The sequence below is a fragment of the Podarcis filfolensis genome (genome assembly GCF_964270895.1).
Source record: "Podarcis filfolensis genome assembly, chromosome: 15".
NCBI classification, from domain to species: Eukaryota; Metazoa; Chordata; class Lepidosauria; order Squamata; family Lacertidae; genus Podarcis; species Podarcis filfolensis.
In genome coordinates, this window is record NC_139618.1 from 29,306,528 (window position 1) to 29,329,739 (window position 23,212).

Genomic DNA, 23,212 nt, shown 5'->3' on the forward strand with positions numbered 1-23,212 from the left:
AGCCCAGTTTGCAATCTGCGTTCGCATTTCTTTCCCGTGGTTTCTTCACCCTGGAGCCAGCTCATCCTTCCGCTTGAACCTCCTTCTCCCTTCCCCAATCGAAGAAGACAGTCTGGCTGAATCAAACTTCTCTGGGGAGCCCAGTGTTTGTCGAAAGGCAGAACTGAATGAGACCAAGGGATCCAAACTCCCAGCCTTGGGGGTCACTGCTGACTCACTCTGCCTTAGCACAAACATGGATTCACACACACACACACACACGTACGCACATACAGACATGCACACACCTGTCCTGAAACCAGGGGGGATACTGAGCCTTTTGCCTGCTGCTGCCTTTGGATGCTAGCCAGGTGATAGGACAGCAGCCTAGAGACTAAGTGAACAAAAGATGTGGAATGTTGTAAGGGGCTTGCATCTTTGCTGGGGATGCAATGGCTAAAGAGAAGACGAAGAACCCAAAGGGAAAGAGTATACCATCACTGCAGTTCCTGCGGGAAGTGAGGTTACAGGGAACCAGGCAGAGAGCCTTCTTGGTAGGGGCGCCCACCCTGTGGAACGCCCTCCCATCAGATGTCAATGAAATAAACAACTATCTGACTTTTAGAAGACATCTGAAGGCACGCCTGTTTAGGGAAGTTTTTAATGTTTGAAGTTTTATTCTGTTTTTAGTCCTCTGTTGGGAGCTGCCCAGAGTGGCTGGGGACCCTGCCAGATGGGCGGGGAATAAATAAAATAATAATAATAATAATAATAATAATAATAATAATAATAATAGTAATACAGTGGTACCTCGGGTTAAGAACTTAATTCGTTCCGGAGGTCCGTTCTTAACCTGAAACTGTTCTTAACCTGAAGCACCACTTTAGCTAATGGGGCCTCCCGCTGCCGCCGCGCCGCCACCGCACGATTTCTGTTCTCATCCTGAAGCAAAGTTCTTAACCCGAGATACTATTTCTGGGTTAGCGGAGTCTGCAACCTGAAGCATCTGTAAGCCGAGGTACCACTGTAATTCTGTGTGCTGTTAATGGCAATTGAGAGGCTTCCAGAGATCAGAAGCAGCTTCCAGAGAAATTCTGCTCCCCAGCAGGACCCAGACGTGGGTGGTTTCTCCGGCCAGGTAATTTGTCTTTCTGCTACTCCTTCCAACTGACATGCTGTTGTCTCTCCTGAGTCAAGGAAAGCCATCTCCTCCCCTGCTCCTGGTGATGACCTCAAGTGGGTGGGGCTCCCCGATACTGCCTGCCTGCCTGCGAAGGCTCTTTAAAGGTCTAAGGCTAGGCAGGCTCCAGGCTCAAAGAGCTAATGGCGCGGTCAGTGTGATGCCTCCCTAGCTGGGTTTCAAGGGCCACTTCTCTGAGCCAGGAGGGAGCTGCCCCAGTGGGAGCCGTCCCAGCACACCTGAAGGGCAACACCTTCCACCTGCCTCCAGGAATCTGGCAGGGAAGGAACACAGAGCTGAGCAGCAGCGCTTCAGGTTGGTCCAGTTTCTTCCCTGGATTCCATCTGTGGTTGCCACACACAGCTAACAGGGAGTGAGCCAGGCAGGCAGGCCTGACGGACGGACGGACTCCCCATTCGGAACAGTTGCCACTCCGTTGGGTTGGCTGGCATCCACAGCCCAAGAGTGAGCAGGAAGGCCACCTTTGGCAGTTCACCATGGGCACTGGGAGGTGGCAGTGACCCAGAGCTCCCGGCAGAGAGAAGAGGCCATGGAAGAGAGACCAGCAAGCCTGGTAAGTCAACAGAGGAGGAGATGCAGGGGCCTTGATGTGGGTCATGGGGTGAGGGGCGGAGACTGATTGAAACAGGGCAACAGGCTGGAGGTGGGGGGAGGTGGACTTGAGCCTTGTCCTGAGAATCCCAGCTGGGCAAAAAGACCTCACTTGTGGGGCTAACAACAGACAAGGCTGCTCTCTCCATCCGGATACTTCCTTGTTTTCCCTTCCTCGCAGCCTCAGCACCACCAGCTGGCATCCTGGGGCAGTTGCTGGTGATAGATCCTGATGTTGAAAACCAGATACCGCCCAGCCCTACTTGTTTTCTTAGCCCAATGCGCAATATTGTTTGCAAGCCCTTCTTCCTAAGACTGAACCTCAGGCTTCCTTCGTTACCAAAGCCCTTTGCTCCTTATAGTATCTTGGGGGAGATGCTGAGCAATCTCCCCACCCCCTACTACCTTCCAGCAACTTTTCAAACCTGCCAGGCTAGGAGCCAAAACATTCTGGTGCTCTCCTCTGCCCCCTTTTCATGTTTGGTCAACAGCCACTGTTTGGTCAACAGCCACTGTTTTCCTCTTCCTGGAGCTAAATAATCAGGATTGCTGCTGTGGGTGGTGGTAAAACCGCAGGACTTCAGGGTAGCTGTCCTGAGGCTGGTGGTGCTTGCAGATGGTTTGGGACAGCTGCAAGGAGAACCCCAAGACAAGATCCTGGTGGAAAGGTTGGCCCCACAGTGTGCCCATTGTGGTGCTTGCATTGGTAGGTGGGCGTCATGGACAGGGGCTTCTTCCCCCTCCCTCCCAATTAGACCAAAGGATGTTGGTGGGGGTCCGTGCCAAATATCTAATTGCCCTCTTTCTGCTGTGACTAGGGGTGCAAGCAATTCACACCTTTTTTAAGGAGGAGGCAAGCGGTTCAGCCTGTGTGTGTGTCCATGTCTGCTTATATATATTTAGCCACACAACTCAGCGGAAGCCTCTACACACTGACTTCATGCTGCTCAACACCTTTTAGGATTAGCCCAAAGATCCCAGGCCTGAAAAGCCATCAGAACTTCAAGTATTGATGCACGTAGAGGAAACAGGTCTTTGGAAGCTGTGCTGACAGTCAGAAGGCAGATTCTATCTGGCCCTCTGACAAAAGCTTAGAAATCAGAAAGTTCTGGCTGTGCCTCCTTTGTCTTGAGCAGGAACTATTTCCCTTTGGAGAAACAGCCAGTTCCCTGTTCTTCTGTCTCTTCTTTGACATGAGGGCTGCCTTTCCCTATACGTTGAATTGATGACTGAGAAGCCCTCTTGGAGCTTGTCGGGGCCAAACCAAAGCTTGCATTGGGGCCAAAAAGGAGACAGGATGACACAGGAGGTCTGCGGCTGGGTCTCTTGGCCATTTCATTTCCCCTTAAAAGCAGTAATGGGAGGGAGGCCCTGCAAACTGAATTGCAGCAGTGACATGGGAGTGTGGGAGTGAAACCTTCCCCTCACTCCCATTTCACCACACAAAAAGCCAGGCTTGTAAGCCCCACAGCAGGGCTAGCAGCAGCTTGTGAAAAAGATGATGGTGATCCAGTTAATAAGGTTGTTAGTGAATCAGAGAGAGAGAATTTTCCACCTGGTTGTGACATGATGGCCCAGCAGCATTCCATGGCCCTGGGAGGCATCCCTGCATTTAGAAAAGTGCCAGGTTGGAACTGGGATCATCATTTCTCAGGCACTGCTGGTCACCTGCTCCCTGCACTACCAGAGTTGCTGCAGGGCAGAAGGGTGGAATTGCTGATAGTTTCAGCTGGGGCACATGTTGGAGTCGTTCAGCAGAATCCCTGATCTGGATAACTGAGCTTTCCGCCCCAAGAATGAGTTTCAAAGCTTTGCTACAGAAGTCTTAAAACTACATAGTCAGTGGTGTAGCATGGGGGGTGCAGGGGGGGCCGGCCGCACCGGGCGCAACATCTGGGGTTAGGGCAAATCCACGGGTTAGGGGGCGCAAATCCACGGGTTAAGGGGCGCAAATCCACGGGTTAGGGGGCGCAAATTACTTGCCTTGCCCCGGGTGCTGACAACCTACGCTACGCCACTGTACATAGTTACCTATAAACATTACTAAGAACAGAATACAGAGTAGCACATTGCACTCACTACATTAAACTTTTATATTTCTAACAGCATGTACAAAACAGCCCATAAGCCTCCGGGCCTAGGAAGTCAAATGACAGCAGAGGGCCAATTGGGTGCCACTGTCTGCTATAAATACTCCCAGATCTGCTTCCTCTCAGTCTTGGCAACTTGGCCTTGAGTCCTCACCCTGTGTGAGTAGACATTTCTGACTTTGGACTCTTCCAGATGACTTGTACATGGAGCATCTATTTGCCCTGGTTTGTTTGCACAAAGCTAATGCAGTTGTTAGACTACTGTTATATCCACACAATCCATTGAAAGCACCCTTACAACACTTTAACAACCATGGCTTCCTTCAAAGAATGCTGGGAACTGTAGTTTGCTAAGGGTGTGGGGTTCATAGATCCACCATTCTTAACAAACTACAATCCCCAGGATTCTCCACAACTGTAAAAGTGATATAAGAGTATTTTGAATAGATGGTGTGGATGTGGACTCAGTCTGGTCTTTATTGAGCCTTCCTTCTGTTTTGTTATACAACAGCTAACATTTATCCTGAATTCATCCTAATGTGCTCGCAGGGTGTTTCTACATTCAATCACCCCACATTTCCAGTGCTTTTCACTGTCACTTTCCAAACTGCAAAAAGTTCAATGCTTTCTTGAAGTGGATTTTCTGCGCTAGAGCGACAGAGCCCTTTAATTCACTTTAACTGTGCAAACCTAAAGTTCCCAAACACATTTGAATCCCTCATGGAAAAGTGACAGGCCGGAGGCACCCCAGGCTTCTTGCCCAAGAGACTTGCATGCCTTTGCCCACAAGGAAGACAGTAGCAAGCAGATGCAAATAATCAGTCCTTGGCTATTATAGGTGTGTTCCCAAAGCAGAGGTGGGGGCAGCCACTGCCTTTTCAGGGAAGGAAGTGCATGAACTGAAGCACCCAATCCCCCCTCCTTTGGTTGCTCAAACAGATACTAACGATTGACTCAACAAGGTGGCCTCATTGAGGGGGAGCCATCTGCAGTAACTGGATGCAGACACATAGGTCACACCAGAATCGATCAGGTGACTTCTTTGCAAAGATGCCCTGTGTTCCCATCCCTTGAAGAAGCAGCTTAGGAAAACATTTCTGGAGGTCCCTTTGCAGCCTGGACTCCTGGCCAATAGAACAGGGCTGGTCTGGGACATTTTGCATCTTGGGGCAAAATGCTCCATCCCGCTGCCTCCCCCTCCTCCAGAACTGTGCCCTACCCCTGCCTCCATGGGGGGCATGCTCACAGCAAAGGAGGGGGCAGTGGGGGCATGGCAGTGTGGTACAGCATTGGAGAAGACTGGCTGGGTTCTCCTTGGGTCCAGATCTGCTGTCTGAGGCAACTGCCTCACCAGGGCCAGATCAAGACCTTTAGAGGCCCTAAGCACTTAAAAGATTTCAGTGCCCCCATATATATATGTAATTCAAAATATAAACAATAATACACCATAAAATTAAATTATATTTTTTCAAAATGAAACCTACAGCGAGATGGAAAAGAATGTTTATTTTTGTATACTTCCACTTTATTTATATTTTTTGGGGGAAATTTCTCCTACTTTATGTAACTGCAAAGTCTTTGATCAGATCCTCAAAACCAATCTTACACAACACGTCTACTTCTATACTTAGTACAGATAAGGAATCCAGCCTGCCTTGTTGTGTAGTCGTTCCGTTGGGATTTTTAATATACTTCCAAGTGAGAAAATGAATGGACAATTTATGACCACTAATGCTAAAAATCCGGCAATGGAAAATTTATGCGGTGCCCCCCCTTCCCTCGATGCCCTAAGCATGTGCTTATTTTGTTTAATGGTTAATCCAGCCCTTCCCCTCACCCCACTTTGTGGGCAGGCAGGTCCTGCAATGGAGACATCTCTGCTTTGATGCTTCTATAGCCTTCAAGGACAGACCTACTAAAAATGGTGGGATTTCTCCAGGGCTACTGATGAACGCTAAGAGTTGAGCATAGGAAGCTGGGTATATGTCAGAATTCTATACATTGACTGGCACTCCAGAATTCCAGGCAGTGGACAATCCTAGCTCCACTTGGAAATGCCAGGGATTGAAGCTGCGACCTTCTCCTACATGAGTGAGGGTTTTTTTTAAGGCCTCATTCATGTTGACCTTTGGCTCCATCAGAGAAATAGCTATGACATGAGAGCCTTTTCAGAACCCTTTATTCAGTCTGAACCCTTTTTACCTGCAGGAAACTCCAACTGTGCATCATGCCAACCTGAATCCCAGCTCTTGTGCCTCATCATCTGTCCTGCCCATCGTGGCCCAACCTCCCCCACCAGAAGAGACCATTCGAGGAGTTGCCTTCAGACCCTACCCTACAGACTCCAGACTGGCTCCTGTGCCCTGCGTGGCTCGCGAGACCTCAAGGGGTAAGATGGAGGGTGGGGTGGGGAGAAGGAAGCCACCTGATGGAAGCCCCTGCTGCTGCTGGATGTATATTGAGGTGGGGGAGTCTGGATGGTATATCCCAGGCAGGACTGGCAGAGTCAAGAACATCTGCACCTTTCAAGGGGCTAATGGAGAAAGGCAAAGTGTTAACTCATCCCTTCCTCTTCTTAACTTCTGGGATTTAACACAGCAGAGAAGGAAGAAATGAGCACAGTCAGGGGACGGGAGGAAGCAGGTGTCCCCAAGAACGAGGAACCTAATTGGCCTTCAGAAATTAATACAGAAACAAAGACTGTAAATCCTGATTTCCTGACAGTGGATGGGTGTAAAGATTTTCAAACAGTGCTAGTCAAGATGAGTTTGTCTTTAAAAAACATATTGCAAAATGTCTTCTTGGAAAATCTTCTTCTGTTGTCCAGGAGAGATGGGTGAAAAGCTTAACATACATTTTGGGCTCTGCTTGAGCCTTGGACTATTGAAATCTCTTGATTAGTAATTGTGGGTAGAAGGAGGGACCCCATATCTTGGTTGAATATTGTAAAAGGAGTTCTACATTTAAATGCACAAATGATAAGGGAGGAATGGTCCAGACTTTAGTGAAAGGAGACAAATGAATTTAGCCAGATGCTCCTTGCAACTCAGTTTTGCTTGGACATGTGAGTCTGGTTTTCTGTAATGGAGTCTCTCTCCAAAATTTCCTTCTATGGTGCGGACTTAACCATAGCAAACTGGATGTTTTAGGGGTATTTCATAATTGTAACCAATCTGGTTTTTTTCTTTCTCCAACCACAGCCTCCTCCACTCCAACGTTCAAGGCGTCTTGGAGGATGGGCCAGAAGAGGTTGGCCCTCATTGTCTGCATCTTAATCCTCATTGTGCTTCTGGTGGCCCTCATCCTGCTATGTGAGTCCTTCTCCTCTCGTTTGTGGTGGGGAGGAATGTGTCTCTGCTCTTTCTTCATTCCTGGGAATGAACATCCTGCTTGAAGAAGTGGGCAGATCTCATACAATGTATGGGATATTTTTTAAAATATCCATGAATATAGGTAAAGGTAAAGGGACCCCTGACCATTAGGTCCAGTCGTGGCCGACTTTGGGATTGTGGCACTCATCTCACTTTATCGGCCGAGGGAGCCAGCGTACAGCTTCTGGGTCACGTAGCCAGCATGACTAAGCCGCTTCTGGCGAACCAGAGCAGCACACGGAAACGCCTTTTACCTTCCCGCCGGAGCGGTACCTATTTATCTACTTGCACTTTGATGTGCTTTTGAACTGCTAGGTTGGCAGGAGCAGGGACCAAGCAACGGGAGCTCATCCCGTCCTGGGGATTCAAACTGTGACCTACTGATCGGCAAGTCCTAGGCTCTGTAGTTTAACCCACAGCGCCACCCGCGTCCCTGTTCCTGAATATATTTTCCCCCAAATTCATATTGGGGCAATTCCCTTTTAGGCCAATCAAAATATTACAAAACAGAGTGTGAGCTTTTGTGATCTCCAGACCTGAGGCTAGATGGCAAATGAACTGGGGAGAGGAGGAACTTTTTTGGCTTATGTTGAAGCTATGGAGTCTCCATCTGGCTGCAGTCTTAAAACAGAGTGGGGGGAGGATGGAGAAAACATTCAAGTGAGGTTGTTTTAGGTGCTAGGCAGGCATCAGGTTTCACCAGAGAGCCTTGGAAAGAAGAAATACACAGTGGCTGAGTCCAGTGGCGTAGCGTGGGTTGTCAGCACCCGGGGCAAGGCAAGTAATTTGCGCCCCCTAACCCGTGGATTTGCGCCCCCTAACCCATGGATTTGCCCTAACCCCAGATGTTGCGCCCGGTGCGGCCGGCCCCCCCTGCACCCCCCCACGCTACGCCACTGGCTGAGTCCCCCCATCTCTGGAACTACAAAAACCAGCTGCAGCTACCCATCTCTCTCTGTGTCCTTAGGCAAAACACACAGGGGCTTTGAGAGGTAGAAAAGTCTTTTCTTCTCATATTTTTTTATTTTGAGAAATCAGGTTGTTTAGGTTTGCATATATTATTTCCCCTCTAATATTTATTTTTTTTAGGTTGGGGATGAATTTACAGAATCTTTTCTTTCCAAACCTCTTGTCTGCCACCCCAAATTATTTGGACTACAACTCCCATCAGTCCCAGCTAGCACAGCCATTCTGCCTGGGGATTATGGGAGTTGTAGTCTGAAATATCTGGAGTGTGCCAGATGGGGGAGGTTGTTTTGGTATGTATTTGTGCGTAGAAGCTTCTGTTTTCTCTCTCATGGGGTGCTGTTTGGGTGTGAGAGTAAATAACTAATCGCAGTATGACAAGGAGGGACTGAGCCAGAAACCAAATACTTGGCTGAGGGGCCTGTATGTGCTGCAGCAACAGAAGACACACAACAACCCAAACATCATCTCACCTTCCTTCTACTGCAGGGCAGGAAACATGACAGATACCCTGGTGGGTGGGTAAATTTGGCCCTTGGAGTTCTTCCATCTGTTTTGAAGAGCCAAGAGTCCTGTGGCTCATGGGAGGGGCCCTGCTGTCCCTTACATCTGTGTGCGTTCCTCTTCCTTGCTCCTCTTTCACATTCTTAAGACTATGTACTCACCATACGTTTAAAGTACCGTATTTTTTGCTCTATAAGACTCACTTTTTCCCTCCTAAAAAGTAAGGGGAAATGTGTTTGCGTCTTAAGGAGCGAATGCAGGCTGCGCAGCTATCCCAGAAGCCAGAACAGCAAGAGGGATTGCTGCTTTCACTGCGCAGCGATCCCTCTTGCTGTTCTGGCTTCTGAGATTCAGAATATTTTTTTTCTTGTTTTCCTCCTCCAAAAACTAGGTGCGTCTTGTGGTCTGGTGCGTCTTATAGAGCGAAAAATACGGTACATGACCTCCCCCAAAGAATTATGGGAACTGTAGTTCGTTAAAGGTTCTGGTTGTTGTAGCTCTGTGGGAGTAAAGTAAAGTTCACAGGATTCTTTGGGGGAAGTCATGTGTTTTAAATGTATGGTGTGTATAAGAGGCTTACCAGTTGCAATTTTAAAATGAAACGCAAAGGCAACAAGCAGTTTGAACAGGCAAATAAATGCAAATGACATGGTGTTACCGGGTGCCCCATTTTTCAGGGTTCTGACTCTGCCAAGCCTGTCTTGAGAACTCCCGGCCCAGTTTTAGATGTGACCTGGATTCATGGCTCCTCCCTTCCTTGGAAAATTGGCTGAGAGCCCACATTTCCTCACAAGGACACACTGGCTGGAGCCTTCTTCTCTTTCTCTTCTGTAGCCATCTGTACAGGAAAGGGAGTGGCTGATCAGTGTGACTTTAGCAGTGTAAATTTTTAAAAAGAAAAATCATTTTTGAAAATTGCACATAAAAGGATTTTTCATTTAAGTTCTATTACAGTGTTGTTGTTTTTTCTAATACAGGTGTTTTGGCACTCATTAAAATATGAGATGGCTGTCACTCCTAAAATGGTGTCAATTGGGAAATATTCTTGTAATTAAAAAAAAATCTAAAATGTTTCCATTTGAGCTCCACTGCATGAATCTTTTTTCATATAGGCAGAACAAAAAAACAAAAAACAAAACCATTTTAGCATAAGGTCAGGTTCAAAAAATCTATGCCACAAAAATAGCACTGACCAGGAAAGTAATTGTGCAAGTGATGTGTTGGGCTCCCCTGCCCTGTACATATGTCACAAGGCACAGTGTGAAAGTCAGTGCTATTTTTCTAGAAAAAGATCTGCAGGAACTTGCCACAAATGCCTCCCTTGTTCTCTTATAATGGCAATAGCGCCACCTGTGAGGTGCCGGTACTGAGTTCCAGTGAGTTCCGGTTGCAAAAAAAAGCCCTGGCCAAAGGCAATTCGCACTGGTACAGATTATGCTTTTGTTTCCTTCACCTATATTTTAAAGCAGAATTTTCTGCAAGCTGATGAACATGGGAGGAGCACAAGGAAAGCATTGGGGGAACTTCCAATATTGGATGCAGTAAACGCCAGTTGCTGGGAATTAGGAGGGGAAACAGGACTGCCGAGGCTCTCAGATCCCGCATGAAGTTGACCGTTGCCATAGACCGCTTGGGCCTTGGGCCTGGTGGCAGCTGCAGGGCTCTTTTCACCTTCCCAATTACCTTTTGATGATTGTATCAGGCAGGTGCCCTGTTTTGTTTTTGAAAAATGAACAGAGTGTGGTCAGCATCTAATATAGAAGCACTTTTGGTGTCATTTAGTTTATGAGGGATCGTCATGCTCACTTTGACCACATGCTCTGTGTGTGGGAGGAGAGTGTCCTCGTTATCCTTTGGAGGTCACGAGGATCACGAAGCCCTGACAAGGGAGGCGGTGTTTTCTGAAGGCTTGGAATTCCCTTCAGGGCATAACAGCTTCCCTCTGCTGGTTGCTGGAGCTTTCCTGACACCTGGTGGACAAGCCGTGGCAAAGAACACGGGAGCGTAAACACAGAACAACTTCGAAGCCGAGACAATGTGTCAACGCAGCTCAGCTCAGCTCAGCTCAAAGAGGGTGAGATTCATGAATCCCTCTCCCTCTTTCTCTGCCCCTCGCAGTCTTGTTCTGGCGCTCTGGCACAGGCATCGTCTACAAGGAGCCGGCCGAGAACTGCGACAGCCACGCGGTGCGCTGCGATGGGGTCGCCGACTGCTCTCTGCGGAGCGACGAGCTGGACTGCGGTAATGCCTTCTCCGGGGGTGCGGAGGGAGAGTTGTGCGGTGGGGCGACCTGCGGAGCTGGGGCCGGGCAAGTGCTAGCCGGGTCGGGAAGGGGGCTTCGGCCGGGTCGCCTGCTTACTCCGGCGAGCGACGGGCTTGAAGCGCTGCTATTGCCGGGCTGAGTCTTCTTCCTCCTCTTCTTCCTCGTGGTCCTCACTGGCTCCTCCTCTCCGGCTCTGCAGTGCGCTTCGCCGGGAACGAGTCCTTTCTCCAGGTCTACTCGGGGCCCCAGAAGCGGTGGCTGCCCGTGTGCAGCAAAGACTGGACGGAGGATTTATCCAGGAAGACCTGCCGGCAGCTCGGATTCCTCAAGTAAGTCCTGGGTGGAGGCGGCGTGCCCCAGCAGGCAGGCAGGAGCGGAGAGAGAGACAAGCAGGCAACCCTCCTCCTCTTCGGGCAGTTTCTAGAGGGTCTGGCGCCTCCTCGCTGTCACCCCACAGGGAGGGTGTGTGGCTTACCTGCTTCTTCCAGCAAAAAAGGAGGAGATAAAAGGGTCACTGCCTTATGAGGAACGGTTGAAGGAGCTGGGTATGTTTAGCCTGGAAAAGGGGAGCAAGCTTATCTTGTCCTGCTCTGGAAGGTAGGACTGGAACTAATGGCTTCAAGTTGAAAGAAAGCAGATTCCGATTAAACATATGGAAAAACTTTCTGACAGTAAGAACTGTTTGACAGTGGAACAGTCCGGAGGTGGTGGAGTCTCCTTCCTTGGAGGTTTTTAAGCAGAGGCTGGATGACCATGGATGCTTTAGTTGAGATTCCTGCATTGCAGGGGGTTGGACTAGATGACCCTCGGGGTCCCTTCCATCTCTACAGTTCTGTGATTCTATGTGGGGCGCCCCCTCCCTCAGGCAGTGGAGGCCTAGGCGGGGGTGACATTCCTCTGCTTCCCTCGGGGGCAGCCCCCTCTAGACACCCCCTCCACCTTCCATCTCATCCACATGTGCCCCCTCCACTGCCTCTGTCTAGTACAAATACATGCTGGGGCTGCCCCAAGATAGGCCTTGCACCCCAAAAATTGGCTCTCGCATGTTGACCATGGCCTCCTTTGTCTCCCCAGTGCCTCCCTAACAGATTATGCCCCTCTCTCGTGGTCTGGGAACAGCTTCACAGCTGGAGAAATGAACAGCACAATCCAGCAGAGCCTCAGCAGGTAAGGGAGTGAGGAGTGGCCTTTGGAAAGGGGAGAGGACAGCCCTTCCCTCCTATCGGTGAGATTCTGAGACAGGGTAGCAACCCCTTGCTAAGATTGGTCGGCTGTTATTGATTGCCCCATTGTAGACTGGCAGTGGGGCTGCACTGGCCCCTCTCCAATCTTGGGACCTGCCAGGGTCAGCCCAGGAGATTTTCATACCTTAGGCAAAAGTCTAGATGGTGCAACTCCCACCTCCCCCCATTTCTGATACAGACACCAACCAAACTGGCTGTTGAATCTTCTTTCAACATGGCTGGAGAAGAGGCCATGCCCTCAACTGCACCTGAGGGCAGGAAATTTTTTTTCCTTCCAGTAGCACCTTAAAGACCAACTAAGTTAGTTCTTGGTATGAGCTTTCGTGTGCATGCACACTTCTTCAGATACACTGAAACAGAAGTTGCCAGATCCTTCTATATAGTGAGAAGGTGGGGAGGGGTATTACTCAGAAGGGTGGTGGGAATGGATGGTTGGCAGATAGCTGAGATGAGCCTGTTGACGACTCTTAACGACTGCAATAGGTCTTACAGGAAAAAGCAAGGGGTGAGAAGGTGAAAAATGGCTTTGTCATGTATAATGAGATAAGAATCCAATGTCTTTGTTCAGACCAGGTGTCTCCATGGTTTTAAGTTTGGTAATGAGTTGCAATTCAGCAGCTTCTCTTTCCAGTCTATTTCTGAAATTCCTTTGTAGTAATACAGCTACTTTGAGATCTTGTATAGAATGTCCTGGGAGATTGAAGTGTTCTCCTACTGGTTTCTCTGTCTTGTGATTCTTGATGTCCGATTTATGTCCGTTTATTCTTTGGCGTAAGGTTTGGCCTGTTTGTCCAATATAGAGAGCTGAGGGACACTGTTGGCATTTGATGGCATATACAATGTTAGACGATGAGCAATTAAATACCCACCACCCTTCTGAGTAATACCCCTCCCCACCTTCTCACTATATAGAAGGATCTGGCAACTTCTGTTTCAGTGTATCTGAAGAAGTGTGCATGCACACGAAAGCTCATACCAAGAACTAACTTAGTTGGTCTTTAAGGTGCTACTGGAAGGAAAAAATTTTTTTTGTTTTGACTATGGCAGACCAACACGGCTACCTATCTGTAACTGAGGGCAGGAAGTGAGCTTAGGGGATGCAGAACTGACTGTGTGGTGCACACGGCTCTTTCTCCACCAGCTCATTGCCGCTTGAAGCAGCTATGTCCCCATACCAAATGATAGGACTGGCTCTGCTATTGATGTAAACAGTGACAGATCCCAGTGACTATTTCTAGAAGCTTGCAGTAGGGGGCATGGTTTGACTAAAATTTGGGTGTGTCAGGGGATGGGGATTGTAGATTTCATTAAATGCACCTACACACACACACACCACACACATAATGCAAGCATTGCATGGGAGGAGGGGCAGAGGGATTACTAGAACGAGTAGATTCCAGCTTCTTCCCTCTCTTGCTTGCCTACCCAGAATGCCAAGGGCTGCATCCTTCCATTGCCACAAATCCACCCCAAATCCAGGTAATTCTTAGATCTTCCTGCCATACAGCAACTTACCATGCAATCCTGGATGGGCCTCCTTCTGCTGGGAAGTTCAGCACAAGAGTACCCTCTAGTTCAGGATGGCCCAATTGGGTTGCAATCGTACTTCAACATGGAACCCGCAGGCCGTACACTGCCTTGCTGTATGTGCAGGATGGTGTTGGTGCAGCGAGGCAAAATATTGATGCCCACCCCTTTCTTCCCAAAGATGGTTAAGCAAGGCACCAGACTTTGGGAAGGAGGTGCGGGGCTCGGCAGGGTGCCCTCCCACATGGGCGTAGGCAGGCTTCATGTTGGGGGGGGGCAGAACCTCAGTTAGTTAACTATTTTTATTTATTTACTTGATTTAGGGGGGCAGCTGCCCCCTTGGCTACACCTATGCCCTTCCACTTCCTTCCCAAAGCTAGGGAAGTGTTAACTAGCCTTTAAGAAGGAGTTTGGAGGACTCTAGGACCCTGTCAGAGCTCTCAGCCTTCCTTTACAAAGTCCAGTGACTCACCTAACTGGCTTTGGGGAGGCAGTGCAAGGGCTGGGTGTGTGTGTGTCAAATGTTGCAGAGGGTGCCAAAAAAGTCATTGAGGGCCACATATTGACTCTAGCGGAAAGAATCAAGGAAAGAGACACCACCGTCTACCACTGTCCAAGACCCTGGACAGCTGCCTGGCCATGTGGATGAATGGACTGAACTGGTCTAGGGCACTTTCCTGTGTGTTGGTTCCAGACTTCCCATCATGCTTAACCATCAACAGAAGTTCAATTCTTCATTACTAACTTAAGTCCCATGATCTTCCATGGATCTATTCAGTGTGGTGTAGTGGTTAAGAGCGGTAGACTCGTAATCTGGTGAACTGGGTTCGCGTCTCCGCTCCTCCACATGCAGCTGCTGGGTGACCTTGGGCTAGTCACACTTCTCTGAAGTCTCTCAGTCCCACTCACCTCAGAGAGTGTTTGTTGTGGGGGAGGAAGGGAAAGGAGAATGTTAGCCGCTTTGAGACTCCTTCGGGTAGTGATAAAGCGGGATACCAAATCCAAACTCTTCTTCTTCTTCTACATGCGTCTGGAATCTGAATCTAACCCTAAATTACATGATTTCTGTGTGATTATCATATATAGTCTTGTGTAACTTTTGAAAATTGTTTAAATGGTGTGTGTGTGTGTTTGTGTACAGAAAGATCCCCCAGATTTGTGTCTTTCTCAGGCCAGATTACAAAGATGTTGTTAGCTGAAGCTGTGAATTTCACAGGAGATCAGTTTACCATGTGCTTCCTGACAATGGTGCCATCTGCTATGCAAAATTATTCAAGGCATTACTTCCCTTTAAAGAACAAAATCCCTAACATCAAAGGAGCTGTGAGAGATGAGACTTTTCACACCTTAAAATGTGTGAGTTCCAGAACATAAATTAACAATTATTGCTTAACCGAGTGTTTTTTTTAAAGTAATATTTATTAAAATTTCAAAGAGTTACAAAAATAAGAAAGAGTAATAAAACAAAAAATACAAAATACTGAAAAATTAAAACAATTAAAAACAAATCAATTTTTCCATATCTTATCTTTCATTGACTTGTTTCCTTGACCTTCTCGCACCTCCCTTTTTTGTATTCCAGTTCAGTTAGTTAATTCAGCAAATCCTTTCCATCTTTGTTTTTATCTTAATCATTTATCTTAATGTAACTTTACATTCTCACCTGTTAACAACCCATTTTTACATTCTCCTTTATAACATTACTGCTAAGACCACATAAATTCATTCCGACATCATTCTAACATTCATTAGTTTTGCAGTATTTCTGTAAATAGTCTTTAAATTTATTCCAATCTTCTTCCACCGACTCTTCTTCCTGGTCTCGGATTCTGCCAGTCATTTCCGTGCTTAACCGAGTGTTTTGTTGACCCCCCCTCCCAAGTCAGGGGAGGCAATTTGTTGGCTAGAATCTGCCCCTCTGAACTGCAGTGAGGAAATGGCCATCACGGGCTCACCTGATACATAGTGGAGCATGTGAGGTCGCCATCCCACAACTCTTTTAAATGTGTTTTATTTAGCTAAGAACTAGAAATGGGCAAAAGAACTCCAGCTAAGTCTGCCAGGTTTATTATATGTTGACTGGGGCCCCTTAACCCTTGAAAAGTCTGGTTTAAGAGAGTCAGTGGAACCATGAAAAATGCTGAACTTTGAGAAGCGAGGTGGCTCACATCCTCCCTTAGCCAAGGAGGCCTTGAGAAAGCCACTGTTTCTTAGATTAATCTGCTGGGAGGATAACACAAAGTTGGGGAAACTCACCTGATGGATGTGGCGCTCCTTTCTCCCCCTTGGCATTGGCCTTTGCCTGGGCACTGTTTGGATCATTGATTCCCTGGACTGTCTAGCACCGGGATGGAGATCCCTTTCCATGCCTGTTCCAGCCAAGCCTGCTTATTCTTGGCACACAGGTGCTCAGAAAGCCCATTTGTGGTTCAGGAGGAATATGGTCCTTCCTGGCACCTCCATGTGTAAGTTAGGTGGCTGGGTGGCTCCTGGAGACATGATCTTACCCCACCTCGATTCTCTTGGCCAGGAGGCCATACTGTGTTGACTCTGCAGCTTGATGGACCCATCCTCTGAAACCTAACAGAGTCTGCTTTCGTCTCTCCTAAAGGTCCCAATGTGGCACTGGAAAGTATGTTTCCCTCCGATGCACAAGTAAGGAGACTTTGCTGTTATATAGGTGGGAGGTGTGTTGTAGGTGGGGAGGGTCCCCTCCTGGATCTCATGTTATTTCCATTGCTATGCCCAAGAGACTGAGTTGTGAGCTACCCTGAAGTGATCCCTGCCTGACCATGCATTGCCCAGTCCCTTCATTACGCAGAAGCATCATGGGCCCAGCACAGCAGAGAGGTGTGAGTGAGAAATAGGAGCCTCCAGTGGTGGATGGTCTATTAGGGAAAATGGGCCATTGCCCCACTTACCTCTGCCACCCTCACCACCTACCTATGTACCTGTCTTCTCATATGCAGCCCAGAGGGTGGGCCTGGCTTTGAGCTTCCTCCTCCTTGGTCTCCGTGTTGCTATTGTGAAACTCATCTGGGAGGGGGGTGGAGACAAAACTAGCATCCATTGCTCTGCCTCTCTGCCTGTCATTGTCTCCATCTACTGCTTCCCAGTCCCAGGAAAGTCCCTGGGTGGGCCAAGAGAGGGGAAGAGAATGCCACGGGAGTGGCACATCACTAGAGAGAGAGGGCAGGAGGGGAAGAGTTAAAGGAAGCCTTGGGTGATGCAAAGGAACTGTGCAATGCCAGATCTCACCATGGCATCTTTTGGGCACAAGCTCTCCTGGGGCGCAAGAGTTCTCTGCTTGCCCTTCCAGCACCCCTGGTCCCTTCCAATGCTACAATTCTATGATTCTTGCATGTCTTCTCTCCCTGTAGACTGCGGGCAAACAATGTCTGGCCGCATTATTGAAGGCAATGAAACAACAATCAATAAGTGGCCTTGGCAAGTGAGCCTGCACTATGGGTCGATTCACATCTGTGGAGGGACCATCATCGATCCTCAGTGGGTCCTCACAGCAGCTCACTGCTTCTTCATGTAAGTGGCATCCCTGGCCCAAACTTGTGAGGTGGGGGCTGAGTTGGAGGGTTGGATCTGCAGGGGGAAATTGACCTTCTGGGTTTCCACTGTGGCTACATGTAGTTCTGAGGGATATCATGGCAGGCTGGAGAATGAGATCCAATGAATCCAGGAGGTCCAACAGAAAGGAAGTCAGTGGACTATCTGCTCTGACATCCCATCCCTGATACCTACTCCACCTGTTATTGCAAGGCAGGTGATGCAATGGCCACATCCCTGGACAAGTCACCTCTCTCCACTCTCTTCCTCACCCCCCCAGTTTGCTTGCACCTTCCTCCCAACTGCAACATAAGTCCCACCAGCCCCTTTTTGCCCCCTGCCTCCCCTCCATGCCTCTCTTTCTGATAAAGTAGCTGCATCACCTGGCACCCAGTCCTGATCCAAAGCACGTTCTCCCTCCCTCTCACATGCACCCCTGTCACACTTAATTCATTTTCTGAGCACACGTTCCTGCTGAGGAAGATGGCTTTGGGCCAAAGCAGAAGCGACTCTACCCTAACCTGTGTGACATTTCATCCTTTGGGCCTCTAAGGAATAGTGTGAAGATCCTGGACCAGTGGAAGGTGTATGCTGGGGCCTCCAACCTCAAGCACCTTCCTACCGCAGGCATCCCTGTTTCACACATCATCATCAATGCCAAATACGATGATGATCATGATGACTTTGACATTGCACTGCTGAAGCTCTCGAAGCCTCTGACCTTATCAGGTAAAGCTCCCTGACTTTATGCTGCCACATCTCACCTTCCTCCCTGCCTTTCTGGTGCTGAGGTCCCTTGGTGAAACAAGCCCACAGCCTCCCCCTCAAGGGGAGACTAATCTCTCTCTCCTCTCTCTCTGCTTCAGCCAATGTCCGCCCAGCCTGCCTCCCCATGTTTGATCAGAAGTTCCTGCCTGGGAGGACCTGCTACATCACAGGCTATGGCAAGACAAACGAGAATGAAGGTAAATTGGGGTGAGGGTTCTTCATCTGATGGGTTGTAGAGCTGCAGCTTGAGGGGTGCAGAGGACCCCAAGCCAGCTGCAGAGCAAAGTCCAACAGGAGGTGCTGGTGTGCCCAGGAGAGCTCCTCCGTCTCATCATGGCCTGCTTATTTCAGAGAATACATCGCCAAAGCTGCGGGAGGCAGAGGTGAAGATAATTGACTACAGACTCTGCAACAGCCAGAATGTCTATGACCACTACCTGACCCCACGGATGATGTGTGCTGGGTACTTGAAAGGGGGAAGAGATGCTTGCCAGGTGAGATTGGTATTTTGCTGAAAGAAGGCAAAGGGGTGTGGTTTCAAGAGTACCCATGGGCCCTCAGGTTGGTTATCCCCCATTCTCTTCTCACTGGTGCCAGGAGCCAAGTGCTAAATGCCCAGGGGCTGAGGTGGGTGCACTGAGCACCAAGCGAAGTGCTTTGACCAGAGGTGTCAAGCGTGGAGAGTCCCCCTCTTCCTTCAGTAGCTTCACAGATAAGAATTAATGAGCAGTTGATAGGTTTATAGTCCCTTTATTACAGCATCATGTTGCAAGCACAAACACACAACTCTCCGCAAGGAGATCAGTTGCCTACTTTGAATCCTACTTCCGCAGCAAGGAGTGCACCAATGGGAAGTTCCTCCCCTTCCCTGCCTCCTTTGTTGTCTGTGCAAACCTTCAAGTCCATGGGGAGGAGGGGTCCCCCACACTCTCAATTGATGTGTCTCCCAGCTGCCTCCTCCTTTTTGGATCTCTTGTCATTATCTCATAGCTGGGTAACTCTTCCCTAAGCTGCTTTGCTTCTGTGTCTGTGTCTGCCTCTCTCTCTGCTTCTGAAAATGCTGGAGGCAGGGGGGGCGAATACTCCCCCTCCACTTCTGTGAGGAGTTGATCTGCCTACGACTGCATTCCCCAATCTTCAGATCCAGACCATTCCCTGACATGAGATGTCCCTAAGAGGCTGTGCTTTCTGGGGATGGAGGGCTCAATAAATTACAAGTCCTGTCCAGCTCTTTAAAACGTTGAGACAGGTGATCTGCCTGCTGTGTTGCCATGAGAAGAGGTTATGCCCAGAGCACACATCCTGTCATAAACTCTAGGCCTGCAGTGGAAAGTCCCCCTATGTGGTGCCTTCATGGGCCTTGCTCACAAGCCACTGTGGCCAACATCTCCTGGGGGACCCAAATGTCAGGTGGCTTCTGCTCCACCCCTCTCCAGCCTCTGGTTCCATCTTGCCCCACTGACCTTCTCTCTCTGCCCCAGGGTGACAGTGGAGGCCCCCTGGTCTGTAATGACAGCTCCCGTTGGTACTTGGCTGGCATCACCAGTTGGGGGACTGGCTGTGGCCAGAAGAACAAGCCTGGTGTCTACACGAAGGTCACAAAGCTGCTTAGCTGGATTTACAGCAAAATGGAGGTAAGGGAGAATGTGAGGAGCCTGCTGGGGGCGGACTGACTTCTTTTAGCTTAGGAGACTGGCAGGCAGACTACAGGGGGAGAGGTGCTGGAAATGGTTGCAAAATGTTTCTTCAATGCTCTGCTAAAAGATCAGAGGTTTGTCCAGCAACTCTTAAGCCAGCGAACATGCCTCTTAGTGGGAGGGAAGCACGTCCTTGATTCATTGCAACTTCTAGGTCATGTTATGGGGACAGGTCTGAAATAGCTAGTGCCAAAGCCATTCTTCACCCCTTCTGTCCTACAAAGGTGGACAGACATGGACATAGTCAGGATTTTTTTTAGAGGGGGGTGGGCATTATGTTGGGGGGGGCAGAACTGAGTTATTGGCAACACAATTGATCAGTTAGCTAAGTATTTTTAATTGATTTAATTGATTTTTAATATTTAATTGATTTAGGGTGGGGCAGCTGCCCCCCTGGCTACACCCATGTGGACAGAAACTTATATTTGCAACTTAATGCATCTCCTTTTCGTTACCCTGAAGAAGATGCCCTGGGGAGTTCAAAAGTGTGGGAATGTTGTGGATAGTAGGAGAGGACATATTGATTAAATATTATCCTTCCTCACTCATGCTAGTGAGTCAGTAGCAGAGTACATTCCCCAGTATGTTGCAGGAAGCTAGTTGCTAGATTCATTTGAATCTCTTTACTTAAGCAATCCAATCTGACTTGTCCAGATTGGGTTTGTTCCTGGTAAATACCCTTTGTTACCTCTTAAAAAGAATAAAGACACAACAGTCTTTTCTTAAAAATAACAAGAAGTTTACTTACATTCAGTTCACAGTATGATCCTGAAGACTGGCTTTAGCTTGTAGTTACAGAACAGTGTTTGAGTTCAGCCCCTATGGGAATGAGCCCATGTGCTGCTGGCTGAGAGCCAGCACACAGCAAAAGCATCGAGATGGAATAAAACAACGAAGAAGAAAGAGGAAGGTGGCTGTGTGACCAGCCCTTTTATGGGGTCTCTAAGGGTCATGCCCATCTACCTGGTCACATGCAGGGGGAGGATGCTCCAGACCAGGTGTGACAAGAAGTCCTCCTGGCTGGAGCAACATCCACCTGTGTGTCCACTCTGGGCAAACAGGAAGTGTTGTACTTGACTGCTTATGTTAGATCTCATAAAAGCTTGCACATTCCAGAGAAGCAGAAGTTCAGTCTGGCAGCAGATGCCCCTTTCTCGCTTTTCCCCAGTTGTGGGGAGGAAGCAGCTGCTTTCCGTGGGCTCATTTCATTCCTTCCTTCCTTCCTTCCATTCCAGAGCCAGAGCCAGACTGACTGAGAAAAAAGGGCTTCTTCTGCCCCCAGCACCACATCTGTCTTCCCATGGAAAGTCCTCATGGAGGCTGGGGTGGCCAGATGCATTTTCCTGCTCATGGGCCATCAGGATGACTGTGTGGCAAAGGACAACCTTTTCCTCTCCCCTCTTCTGGTACTTCTGGGCTGCTGCTGCTGATGTTGCTGTCAGTGCCTCCTGGACTCTGGCTTGTGCCTCTGGGGGCTGATGCAACTGATGCTGGGCCTGGAATGGAGCATCTGGGAGGAGTGTGGAGTGTAATTATGTTCTCCCCAGAGAATCAGCTGCGCTCAAGCTCTGGAACTGCTCTTGGGATCAGGTTGCATTGGCCAAAAGGGAACAGACCACTTCTCAGTGTTTAAGGTCGCCTGTTTGTACCGTTTGGACCAGGGATGGATTGGATAGGTCCTTGCACTTGGAAATGGGGCAGAAGAGGAGACCTTGTAGCATCCTTGGCTGCTGCATCTCTGCCTACTTTGCATTTTAGAATCACTCTGGCTACACCACAAGACCTTGGAAGCTAGGCCCACCTACCCACTAAGCCTCCCTCACTGGGAAGTCCTCAGGGCACAGCTAAGAAACACTTCAGCCTTAGGTATATCCATGCCACTCACCCACTCTGGGGAACTGAGCCCCACCAGTGACCCTATGTGGGGAGAGTGGCAAGCTGCAGAAGGGTGCCTCTCAGTCCCCAAACTGTGGCACTCTGCCGTGGGAACAAGCCTCTTCTCTGCCCTTCTCCATCCTGTTAAACAACACGCCCTTGTAGGAGGACCTGCCTCCTTTGCTCTGGCACAATGGCTTCCTATGGGGCATTCCCATTTGCAATGTCAAGTGAGATGCAGGCCATTGGTCTACCTGGCTCTGTACTGTCTGCTTGACTGGCAGTAGTAATAGCCTCACCTCCTGAAGCTTCAGGTATGGCATCTTCTTAGCCAGGCACCCTGGAACTTCCACCTACTGCATGTGAAGCAGGTGCTCTACCACTGAGTTATGACCTCTCCCTTTGAGGTAGACCATGGTAGCGAAGCTGCCTTCCTATAGTGCAGAGAACTTCTTATCTGTGTCTGCTGCCAGTAGTCAAGGGCCCAGCCACCATCTATGTACCATTTGCCTATTGGCAAAGGCAGCTGTTTTGCCACATCAGCGTCATAGTTCTTCAAAGAGAAATGCACATAATTGGTGTGTGGCAATAATAAGTTTGCTAACAGGAGATGCAGTGGCATAGCGTGGAGGGGGCACAGGAGCGGTTGCCCTGGGCGCAAAATTGTTAGGATGTGCTTTCATCACTGGGCTCTGTTGACGTCTTCTCTATGCAAACCAGGAGTGACCTCTCCAAACAACAAAACAACTCTTCTTATCTCTGCAGCTGAGATCTCTTGGGTGATGCGGACGCCATTAGGCAGTTGAATGTGCATGTGTACTCCATCTGTTTCCCTCCCATCCCTCATGTGGCCCTGGGCACTAGCAACCCACGCTATGCCACTGAGGAGGTGTGAAGAGGAGCCAGCCTTAGTACTGTGCCTACCCCAAAGAACTGGGGCTGTTAGGGGGCTCCTCATGCAGCAACATGCTCTTTAAAGACCACACCCCATGCCACAATTGCCTCTAATGTTTATACACATTTCAACATTAGCCTGATAGTAACTGTTGGGCAATTATTTCTCCTGAAATCACATTTCTGTAGCTCCTGGGTTTAGACTTTTTCCTGGTGTTGGAGGGAGAGCCACTTCTCCTGATCTTAGGGCACAGGATGATGTACAGGGTGACCTTCTTGCCCATCAAATCCAGAACACAGGGACTTCCCAGATGCATCTGGGTGCTCACAAGCAGAGCTTGATGATTAGCCCCCTGCATCTGGTACTAGGAGGTAACTTCCTCTCACTACAAAGGCTCAACCTAGCTGTTCGGGGAAACAGACCTCTCCTCCACAGTGTTGCCTGATCCTCATTTAAAGCCACCCAAGCTGGTGGTTTTTGCCACTTCTTGTGAAAATGAATTATATTATTTAATTATGTGTTGTTTGAGGAAATACTTTCTTTTGCCTGTCTTCTCAGTCAATTACATTGGATAAACCAGAGTTCTGGGCTTTGCATTTGAAAAATGCTCTCCTGGTCAGTTTACACTTCATCCTATAGATGGGCAGTCTTTCCTGCAAGCAACTTCCTCCCCAAGAGAC

General features: G+C 48.9%; 1 protein-coding gene across 1 annotated transcript; it reads left to right on the top strand.

Moving 5' to 3' along the window:
- Positions 1–1,244: 1,244 nt before the first annotated feature.
- On the top strand, positions 1,245–23,139 carry TMPRSS13 (transmembrane serine protease 13). Its single transcript, XM_083587278.1, has 13 exons — positions 1,245–1,733; positions 6,070–6,250; positions 7,062–7,172; positions 10,821–10,943; positions 11,165–11,294; positions 12,040–12,132; positions 16,348–16,391; positions 17,117–17,276; positions 17,851–18,026; positions 18,164–18,262; positions 18,417–18,559; positions 19,547–19,699; positions 20,998–23,139. The coding sequence occupies exons 1-13, from the start codon at positions 1,710–1,712 to the stop codon at positions 21,016–21,018; spliced, it is 1,458 nt and encodes a 485-aa protein (XP_083443404.1). The 5' UTR covers positions 1,245–1,709; the 3' UTR covers positions 21,019–23,139.
- Positions 23,140–23,212: the final 73 nt, after the last annotated feature.

Excerpts from the sequence above, each read along its gene's own strand:
- TMPRSS13 (XM_083587278.1), top strand. The coding sequence starts at position 1,710 with ATGGAAGAGAGACCAGCAAGCCTG. Across the intron at positions 18,027-18,163 it reads GAAGCCTCTGACCTTATCAG|CCAATGTCCGCCCAGCCTGC; the intron begins GTAAAGCTCCCT and ends TCTCTGCTTCAG. Across the intron at positions 18,263-18,416 it reads CAAGACAAACGAGAATGAAG|AGAATACATCGCCAAAGCTG; the intron begins GTAAATTGGGGT and ends TGCTTATTTCAG.